This window comes from Staurois parvus, unplaced genomic scaffold (assembly GCF_062004578.1).
Source record: "Staurois parvus isolate SC_StPar_1 unplaced genomic scaffold, SC_StPar_1.0 ptg000034l, whole genome shotgun sequence".
Taxonomy (NCBI): domain Eukaryota; kingdom Metazoa; phylum Chordata; class Amphibia; order Anura; family Ranidae; genus Staurois; species Staurois parvus.
This window is the reverse complement of record NW_028317830.1, coordinates 1937477-1949071: the sequence shown is the minus strand read 5'-3', so window position 1 is coordinate 1949071 and position 11595 is coordinate 1937477. Positions and strand designations below refer to the sequence as shown.

General features: G+C 41.8%; 1 protein-coding gene across 1 annotated transcript; it reads right to left on the bottom strand.

Moving 5' to 3' along the window:
- Window positions 1–772: 772 nt before the first annotated feature.
- LOC149470688 (olfactory receptor 8G17-like) lies at window positions 773–2305 on the bottom strand. Its single transcript, XM_089661804.1, has one exon. It carries the CDS (start codon window positions 2237–2239, stop codon window positions 1304–1306), a length of 936 nt encoding a protein of 311 aa, XP_089517930.1. The 5' UTR covers window positions 2240–2305; the 3' UTR covers window positions 773–1303.
- Between the last annotated feature and the right edge of the window lie 9290 nt (window positions 2306–11595).

Here is an 11595-nt window from a genome sequence, read left to right as displayed (position 1 = left end):
TGATGGTGGGGATGGACTTGGAGACCAGGTCGTGACTACTGGGCAAACCCGTTAGTGGTAGTGGTATTCGCCGAGGGCTCCTGCGGGGAAGAGCCTGATATGAGGAGGTCAGGAGACCCCACTGGGAGGGATGGACGGATGGATGGATGGCTGAGCAGGTGCGAGGTCAGACAAGCCGGGTCAGTAACAGGGAGGACGGTACGGTACAAGGCAGCGGGCAGAGAATAGTCGGGTCACACGCCAGGTCAGCAACAGCAGGTCAGATCCAATAGGGGGCATTCAAGAGAGAGGTCAGGCGAAGCAAGGGTCAGGGCAGGAGAATACAGCAAGGTCAAAGCACAATCCGGGTCAGCAACTTACAATTCACAGGTTCGCAGATACAGGATACAGGTAATACCAGAAGGCACTGAATGACAGCTCAGGGCCATTTAAATATCCCGCCCTGCGCTGCCATTGGTGCCCAGCGGGCAGCCGCGGCTTCTACTGCGCATGCGCGAACTCGAACGCCGCGGCCGGCTCGGACCTAATGCTCGAGTCCCTGCACAGGGTGGCACACTGCGCCTGCGCCGGGACCATCGCGGCGGGGATCGAGGAGATCCCTGACAAAATCAAACACCAAAAAAAGTTGGACCATCAAAGTTCACAGATGAATTGGAGACACCGGTTGGAGGAACAATATTATCATTTTATTCACAATGGATTAATAAATGATAATTTGGTTATTTACAATATACTAGACTCATATGTTCAGTTCACAGTCTGCCCACATGGCCCGATCAGAAGAAAAATTCCAAGGGACAAACTCCAAAATTTTTCTTGTATGTGAACAGAACAAACGATTTTCATTTAATGTTTACAGTTTTCTTATGATTTTCATACGAGAAAAAGCAGATGCAAAAACTGCGTATGATCAGAAACAATAACCAAAAAAAAAAAGCCCCTTTGTTGTATGAGAGTTTTCATACAATTAGTACCATCCTCAGTTTGGACTTGCTGTGAATCATCGAGGAAAACTGGACGATCGTTTCCCGATTCTCTTATAGTGTGCCCAGCTTATAGTCCTCCTCCTCATGGAAGGTATCACCTATTATCTAGCATGCTGATGAAGTCAGGACGGGGGGAGGACACCTTGTTGGCATTACCTGTCCCCTGACTCTATCAGCACTCAGGATATCGGGTTATACCGATGTTTGGTAGTCATACAATGAGATAAATGATGCCATGATGGACAATACCAAATGGGGACCCCAAAGTTTACTCTCAGAAGCTCCTTCCTAAACTAGAGGCTTAGTTTCGGTGAATGTTACGCTGTATTGGGGATGAACTTCTCTATAACATCTCGGAATGCTTTTCTGATATCCTGGTTCCTCAGACTGTAAATCAGAGGGTTGAGGAGAGGAAGGATCACCGTGTAAAACACGGACACCACTTTGTTACCGGCAAACCGATGGCTTCCATTTAGCTGAAAATAATTAAAAAATACAGAACCATAAAATATAAACACCACTGTGAGATGAGGGGTACATGTGGAGAAAACTTTACTTCTACTGCCCTTAACTTTGATTTTTAGGACCGTGTTGAATATATAGACATAGGACAGGAAGGTCGGTATCAGAGACCCAACTCCAAGGAAGATAACAAAGATAAAGACGAGCAGAATGTTGATGAAGATGTCACTGCAGGAGATCTGAAACAATTGAGGAAGGTCACAGAAGAAGCTTTCTATAATATCTGATTTACAAAGGTTTAATTGAAAAGTATAACATACTTCAATGGAAGAATGGATTAAACTGAGACACCACACGATGGACACCAACTGGACACACACTTTCCAACTCATGGTCTGTATGTAATGTAATGGCTGACAAATGGCGGCATATCGATCGTAGGACATGACAGCCAACAGAGAAACCTCAGAAGTAGCACAGAACATAAAGAAGAAGACTTGGGTTAGACAATCTGTTATGGTAATCTGTCTTGTCTGGGTGTGAAGGTCAAATAACATTCGTGGGACGGTGACCGAGGAAGAACAGAGGTCCAAACCAGCCAGGTTCCCAAGGAAGAAATACATAGGAACATGGAGGTGAGAGTCGGTGACTATGAGGACAATGATCAGCAAATTCCAGATTAATGTCAGAAGGTAGATGAGAAGGAAGAAGAGAAACAGAGGGAGCTGAAGAGATGGAACTTCAGACAGTCCCACGAGAATTAACTCCTTCACAATTGTCTGATTTCTCATAGCAACAATGTAACTTCCTTTTGTTAATTCTATATAAAAAAAAATAATTAAAAAGATGTACAGTAATAATATGCAATTCACTTTTGGTTGCAATTTAGGGAATAAATTGATTTATTAAAATTCACAACATCTAATGTTCCATTTCTAAAACAAATTTGCAACTAGAAATTCAAAACTTAAAGTTTTTGCAGAAAACATGACCTGATGTATTATTACTATAAACAATGGCAAATGTTATAATTCTTCTGTTAAAGTCTCAAATGATAGTGAAAATATCAAATTTGTTGCCTAGGTGTGGATTATATAAAATAATAAAAAAAAAATTAAAACTATGCAAGAACCAGTAAGAAATCCACACCAGTGGTCAGTAAGTATAACACGGTATTTTTATTAAATAATCACTAAAATAATAATAATTCCATTGTGTTTCCGGGGTTCAGACACTGCTTCAGGGAGACAACAGCAAAATAATATAAACTTTCATAATAAAAATAAAATTCATATATTAAAATGATTTATAAAAAAAAACATAAACAAAAAACTAAAGTAGTATTTTAGAAAAAAATAAATAGAATGTAAGAATCAGTATTAAATAATAATAAATGAAATAATAATAATATGAATAATATATTAAATAATTACTAAAATAATAATAATAACTCCAATGCATTTAATAGATTCAGAAACTCCCCCTTCTTCTGGGCTACAACAGCAAGATGAGAGTTCATAATAAATAACATATATAAATATTTATACATATGTATCTATAATACATGTACTATATGTGGAATAGCATGACCATGGTGTCAGTCTTGTATGACTATGACAACTGCCATTCATAATAATAAAAAAAAACACCATTAAATAATATATCATATGTAATAAATATGTATACACACCCATTCATGATGTTATTAATATTGTTAGTAGAAATATATAGAAACGAAAAAAACAAACAGAATGACTTGTTGTGTTCTTACTGTGAAAATGGAGGGCTGGATGCAGGGGCGGACTGACAACTCATGGGGCCCCCGAGCAATAGGGGATCATGGGGCCCCTGTGTCCTTGCCCACACTCAAAAAAGCCTATAAAAAAGGTACCAGGGGCATCTCATGGGCCCTCCTACTGACCCCGGGCCCTCGGGCAGTGCCCAAGTGTTTGAATGGTCAGTCCACCCCTGGCTGGATGAACAATGCATATGAGGGCAGGTAGGAATGGCATCCTCCATGTGTCTACAGACGCCAGGAGCTTGAGCCATGTCACAGCCATCTCTATGGATGGCTGTGGTGAATGCGCATGCGTGCTGAGTGGTGATGCTAGCCGTGTACTAGAAATGGCGACAGTGTGGGGCAGAAGTCACCAAAGGGGAAGGCTTGAAGCTGGCAAAGCCAGCAATCTCTGTAAGGGGTGTAAAGTGACGTATGTAGACTGAACTGGCTGATGATAACACTCTCTATATCCATATAACGTCATGCAGTATCGGCTGAAATGAAGGGGGTGACAGAATATGAGTGGCAAAAAATGAAACCTGTGTGTATATGAATAATAGGGACAAAGTGCATATTGATGCATCAACAGCAAGGCTCTTACTTACTGTCAGGAATGGACTAACAAATAGTGGTGGGACTCACCTGCCTTGTGGGTTGCAGTTCCAGGGCTGGCCAGCGGGTGCTCTCAGCAACCAGAGGCTCATTCCTGCAATCAGCCAAAACACCTGAGGCTGATTGCAGGAGGTGCATATAAGGAATGACCAGGCCGGTGATCTGGGCCTTGGTGTATGTTTCCCATGAGCCCCTGTACCTGGTATCCTGTGTTCCTGCCTTGTTGCTGACCCTGCTTTGATCCTGACCTCTTCTGACCATCTCCTGTTGAACCCCTGGCTTGCCTGACCATCCTTCTGCCTGATCCTCGGTACCGCACTGCCCGCTACCTGCTGAACCTGGCTTGTGAACCTGACCATTCTCTACTTGCTTCTCCTGTACCACGCTGCCCCCACGATACCGACCCGGCCTGTCTGACTACGCTTACTTCACCCGACGATCCATCCATTCCGCACGGATCACCTTTGGTAAGTCTGCCTGCCTCTTCCCATCAGATTCCATTCCTGCACTCCACTGCCAGTACTCTCTACCACAGCCGGACGCACTCAGGGGTCGCGACCTGGTTCCAGTCTGCACCAAGTCCATCCCCACCATCAGGGGCCCTGGTGAATAGCAGGCTGGTACTTAGACCCCGCGCCCTGGGGAAATCCATGCTGTGGGCTGCTAGAGACACTGCCAGGCGGCACCTGACAGTACCTTATGGCCTGCCTGACCATTCCACCTCTCCAGCCTGACTATGCCTGTGTTCCTGAAGCCTGCTACTTCCCTGTGTCAGTCCACACATTTCTGGTCATACCCGGATCCCTAACACTTTCCATTCATCATACATCTGCATCAGAGGCTGGTCATCAGCTCTGAGGAAAGGGATTCGTCCCCGAAACGCGTCAACCATTTGACCGCACTGACAGTGGGAACACCTTGCCTGCCGTTGTGGCCATTGTCATTTTTCTATGCTTTTTAGATCCATGCTTCGTCTGTGAGTATGGTTTTATTCTTTCACTCCTACAATAAACCTTGGATAATGCACTAGGTGTGTGCGCCGCCTGTTTTCTCTCTATCTAGTGGCTGATTTCCCCGTCTGAGGAGGGCTGCACCCCTGAAGCATTTCCTTTGGTTGTCGCTGTCCTGGTACCCTTGGCTTCCCTTTTTGCTGTGCATATCCTGAGGTGCTGGAGAGTACATAAGATACATCTATATCTACCATAAGGATGGAAAATGTGACTAATGAATGAACCTCAAAAAACTGGTAGAGAAATTAACCAGATTGTTGACCGGTGGAAAACCGGGGCAAAGGGCATGTATATATGAACACGGAAATACCGATGCATACCGGACTGTATGCCGGACTGATGTGAAGCCATGTTTCCACCTTAGGTTTATAATGCTATGTATAATTGTGTCCCACATGGTAGAGCTCTGCAAAAATAAATAAATGATTAAATAATGTGCAGAATGAGCAGGGGCCCTGTTTGCAGGGCTAAAAGGGGGCCTGTAGAACCAATCAAATAAATGTGAAAAAACTCATTAAGACCATTGGGGACCAGGACTCCATTTTCACAGTAAGAACACACAACAAGTCATACTGTTTGGTTTTTTCATTCCTACACATAGCATTCCTACACCATGGTCATGCTATTCCTTGCTGGGACTGTCACATTGGTTCATTGCTTTTATTTATGACTCTTGGTTTGTGAGTATACACTTTTGTCATTATCAGAAAATCATTTTTTATCATGGTAATGCACGAGGAGAGTGCGCCCTTTTTTTGCTCTTTTCATATATATATATATATATATACATATATATATACAGTGGGGATGGAAAGTTTGGGCACCCCAGCTAAAAATTTGTATTAATGTGCATAAAGAAGCCAAGGAAAGATGAAAAAATCTCCAAAAGGCATCAAATTACAGATTAGACATTCTTATAATATGTCAACAAAAGTTAGATTTTTATTTCCATTATTTACACTTTCAAAATAACAGAAAACAAAAAAATGGCGTCTGCAAAAGTTTGGGCCCCCTGCAGAGTTAATATCTTGTACTGCCCCCTTTGGCAAGTATCACAGCTTGTAAACGCTTTTTGTAGCCAGCCAAGAGTCTTTCAATTCTTGTTTGAGGTATCTTTGCCCATTCTTCCTTACAAAAGTCTTCCAGTTCTTTGAGATTTCTGGGCTGTCTGTCACGCACGGCTCTTTTAAGGTCTATCCATAGATTTTCAATGATGTTGAGGTCAGGAGATTGTGAAGGCCATGGCAAAACCTTCAGTTTACGCCTCTTGATGTAATCCCCCGTGGATTTCGAGGTGTGTTTAGGATCATTATCCATTTGTAGAAACCATCCTCTCTTTAACTTCAGCTTTTTCACAGGTGGCATCAAGTTACCATCCAAAATTTGCTGAAATTTTATTGAATCCATTTTTCCTTCTACTCGTGAGATGTTCCCTGTGCCACTGGCTGCAACACAACCCCAAAGCATGATTGATCCAACCCCATGCTTAACAGTTGGACAGAGGTTCTTTTCATTAAATTCTGTGCCCCTTCTTCTCCAAACGTACCTTTGCTCATTCCGGCCAAAAAGTTCAATTTTAACCTCATCGGTCCACAGAACTTGTTTCCAAAATGCATCAGGCTTGTCTATATGTTCATTTGCAAAGTTCAAACGATGATTTTTGTGGTGAGGACGTAGAAGAGGTTTTCTTCTGATGACTCTTCCATGAAGACCATATTTGTACAAGTATCTCTTTATAGTGGAATAGTGACCACAACTCCAGTGTCTGCCAGATCTTTCTGGAGGGATCGTGCAGTCAAACGTGGGTTTTGAATTGTTTTTCTCACAATCTTGCGAGCTGTTCTGTCTGATATTTTTCTTGGTCTTCCAGATCTTGCTTTAACTTCCACTGTTCCTGATGACTGCCATTTCTTAATGACATTCCGAACAGAGGATATTGACATCTGAAAACGCTTTGCTATCTTCTTATAGCCTTCTCCAGCTTTGTGAGCGTCAACTATTTTCAGTTTCAGTTTTCTAGACAACTGCTTAGAAGAACCCATGGTGCTGATTGTTGGGGCAAGGTCAGATGAGTCTGGGCATTTAAAACCTTTGAGATTGACATCACCTGGTCTTCCCAGACGATGATTGAGAACAATCCATGACACTGGCAGGTCTCAGCTTGGCAAAGGGGGCAGTGCATGCTATAAATTCTGCAGGGTGCCTAAACTTTTGCAGACGCCATTTTTTCGTTTTCTGTTATTTTGAAAGTGTAAATGATGGAAATAAAATCTAACTTTTGTTGACATATTATAAGAATTTCTAATCTGTAATTTGATGCCTTTTGGAGATTTTTCCATCTTTCCTTGGCTTCTTTATGCACATTAATACAAAAGTTTAGCTGGGGTGCCCAAACTTTCCATCCCCACTGTATATATATATATATGCAAACTATTTAGGGTTTGGTAACAAAAAAAAGGAGGGAAAAGTCAATTGTTGTGATAATATCATATAAGAGGCAATTCTAGTACTATTATAACACAAAATAATAAAATCATTTCTAAAAGATTCAATAAATTTTGCTAAATGATAATGAGGAAGAACAATGGAGCAATCATTATCATACACTTCATTATTTTCTAAGTGGCAAACTGGACAATCAGCACTCACACGACAAAACGGTTTGAAACAATATGACCAATTGTGCCAAAAACACCAAAAACAGTGACAGACCGCGTGACCAATTCCCACTATGACATGAATGTTGGAAATGTTATGAGAGGCGAGTATAACATAATAAAAAGCAAATGAGAAGAAAACAAGGCAAAAACAAAACAGAAGAAATGATATCGGTTATTCCGGCGTCCTTCCAGGAACATTCATTTACTTTCCATAAATAATCTGTATTTTTGTGTAATGTGGGGAGCCCAACCTGTAGACCAGAACCCCAAATTCAGCTCCCAGAGGCGGACCTAGGTGTGTAAATGATGTGCCATTGGTTCTATTTGGGAGATGAAGGAACTTTCTTCTCTCTCCACACAGAGCCGAGATCGCTGCAACAACTGCCAGAAAGTGAGACCTTACTACAGTAAATGGAGAGGGTTGCTTCTGCCTCTGAATGGAATTAGGAGGATTTCATTGTAAAGTTGATTACAATAAATGAAGCCCCTTTAGGTATATATATATATATTGTTCTATCAAAGAAACCAAATCTGAGGAGCCTATAGATATATAAATATCCCATCTTTTAGGCTGAACTGATATTTCTCGGTAATAATAAAGTCTATAAGATATGGGACCTATAAATATATGTTTTCTTGTTTCAGACTCTTCCTAGATTTAGTCTTTGACCCACCAGAGATAAATTGTGATGGAAGAGAGGTGGAGGAACGTTCCCTGGAAGGGTCAGTTCAGTGGCAGCAGGTCTGATATGGAGACATTTTGCTGGAGGAAGGTCATATCATAGAACAGACAATCGGTGTGACATTCAGAGTCACAATACAGTTTGATGAGCTCCACATCCATATATTTATAATGCAGACATTCCCTCTGATACTGTATCACCGGAGCACACAGGAGACTAGATTTGTTCTATATTATTCCACACTAATGGGAATATCTGACTTTTAGTAAATGAATCTCTATAGAAAACAAAGCATTACCTGGAATAATTCATCCCTCAGTGACGTCCAAGTCCAGTCAATTTATAAATAACTCGATGCTTTGTATTATTACATTATTTCTAAGAAATGTTTCTCCAAAGTTGAAAGGAAAATAGGTGATGCTGAAGTACAGATGAATAGATTTAAAGTTAATTTAATGTAAAAAAAGTAAACAAAAAAAGTTCAATAAAATAAAAATGGTAAATAAATAAATTGCAGTAACAGAAACCAATCTGATGAATGTTGATTCTCCTGCAGAACTCCATTCACAATAGTAGATTACTCTCACTTTACATCTGTGCCAATGGTTGTTGGTATTTTGATTGTTGGTGAAAAAAAATAAAATAAATAATAATAATAATAATAATAAAAAGATAAATACTTTATTGTCGGAGTTATCAGAAAAATAATTTTTTTGTATTAAAAAAAATTGTAATGACAGACAATTTGATGAACGTGGATTCTCCTGCAGACTTCCACTGGAAATAATTCCTTCCTCTCACTTCTGATCTGTGTCAGTGATTGTTGGGATTTCCAAGTAAATAAAAGACAAGTTATATACATTATTGTTGGCGTTATCTGGAGAACAGATTTTTGGGGGGCTGAGAAGGAACTATCGGGGGAACTAGGAGAACAGGATTTCCTATGACAGCCAATATGAGTCAGCAATATGAACCTTCCTAAACCAGTCTATTCAGACATTGTCCACCTCCATGTCATAAACGGTCCCCATACATACATCATACAGACAAGGACATCCACAGGACAAGCATGCTGTCTCCGGGGTCCAGCCCACTACACAGCAATATTGGGGGGGGGGCAAAACCAAAAATTGGTCAAATGCACTCATAGAACTTTTTGTCAGGATAACAATGGAACTCTTGTGAATGCAAAACTGCAGAATGATCATATATGAACAGGCAGAGCTTTCCTGTGGGAACGCGGGGGAAGGCCGGGGAGCATGGGGGGATTTAGTTCTGGCACCTCCACCACTGAATGTATGTAATGGCAAGGGGTGCCGGGATATGTTGGAGTGCCTATTGATGCTGGCAGCTGGGGGATCTGTTGTAGCTGGGGGAACTATCGCTTCAGGGAGGGTCTAATGTTGCTGGTGGTGGATCTATTAATGGTGGGGGAGTTGCTGGGGGACAATTGTTGCTTGGATCTATGTTTGCCCCAAGTGTGTATGAATCCACCTACTGCTGGCTGACTCACTATCTGTGCCGGACATTTATCCCGACCATCAACTACTCTTTCAGTAAAATAATACTTTCTAAAACTAGTTCTGAACTTTCCTCCTGCTAGTTGGAGGTCATGTCCCGTGTTCTGATCTTGGCTTCATATTGAAAATCCTGCCCTCCTGAACCTTATTTACCTCCCTGATAAGTTTAGAGGGTTCAGTCATATGTGCCTCCAGACTGTATTACTGTTATGGGGTTTGTTTTATTCCCCCCCCAGAGCTTCCACCAATTGTGTTGCCTCTCTCTGGACTCGTTCTATCTTATCAATATCTTATTGTAATTGAGATCTCCAGAACTGGACACAGTATTCTAAACGAGGTCTAACTAAAGATGTATATAGAGGAATCAGGACCTCCTTCCTCCTGCCGATGACCCCTCTAGTGATATAAAGATCTATATAGAGAAATCAGGACCTCCTTCCTCCTGCCGGTGACCCCTCTAGTGATACAAAGATCTATATAGTGGAATCGGGACCTCCTTCCTCCTGCCGGTGACCCCTCTAGTGATATAAAGATCTATATAGAGGAATGAGGACCTCCTTCCTCCTGCCGATGACCCCTCTAGTGATATAAAGATCTATATAGAGAAATCAGGACCTCCTTCCTCCTGCCGGTGACCCCTCTAGTGATATAAAGATCTATATAGAGGAATGAGGACCTCCTTCCTCCTGCCGGTGACCCCTCTAGTGATATAAAGATCTATATAAAGGAATCAGGACCTCCTTCCTCCTGCCGATGACCCCTCTAGTGATATAAAGATCTATATAGAGAAATCAGGACCTCCTTCCTCCTGCCGGTGACCCCTCTAGTGATACAAAGATCTATATAGAGGAATCGGGACCTCCTTCCTCCTGCCGGTGACCCCTCTAGTGATATAAAGATCTATATAGAGGAATGAGGACCTCCTTCCTCCTGCCGGTGACCCCTCTAGTGATATAAAGATCTATATAAAGGAATCAGGACCTCCTTCCTCCTGCCGGTGACCCCTCTAGTGATATAAAGATCTATATAGAGGAATCAGGACCTCCTTCCTCCTGCTGGTGACCCCTCTAATGATATAAAAATCTATATAGAGGAATCAGGACCTCCTTCCTCCTGCCGATGACCCCTCTAATGATATAAAGATCTATATAGAGGGATCAGGACCTCTTTCCTCCTGTTGGTGACCCCTCTAGTGATATAAAGACCTATATAGAGGAATCAAGACCTCGTTCCTCCTGCCGAAGACCCCTCTAGTGATATAAAGACCTATATAGAGGAATCAGGACCTCCTGCTGGTGTGACCCCTCTAGTAATATAAAAATCTATATGAAGGAATCATGACCTCCTTCCTCCTGCTGGTGACCCCTCTAGTGATATAAAGATCTATATAAAGGAATCAGGACCTCCTTCCTCCTGCTAGTGACCCCTCTAGTGATGCATCCTAGAATTCTATTCACTTTTCCCACTTCATGGGTACACTGGTTGCCCATTTTGCAATCATCTGAAATAAGTACCTTCAAAGTTTTTTTGTCCTTCTGTAGAGCTGGCCAGCACTATACCCCCATTAGTAACTCTCTCAAGGGATTCTTTTTCCCGAGGTGCATTATTTTATCTTTAGAAACATTAAACTGCAGTTTCCACAGTTTTGACCGATCTTCCAGCAATGTCACATCTAGTTCCATGTTACAGACTCCTCCAAGGATATTATCCCTATTGCACACCTTTGTGTCCTCAACAAGAAGACATCCCTTACCCAGCAACCCTTCAGTTGTATCACTTACATATAGATGACATAGAACAGGACCCAGTACAGAGCCTTGTGTACATCGCTAGTGACTGGTCTCTGTTCCACATGGACCCCATTTACAACCACATTCTGCTA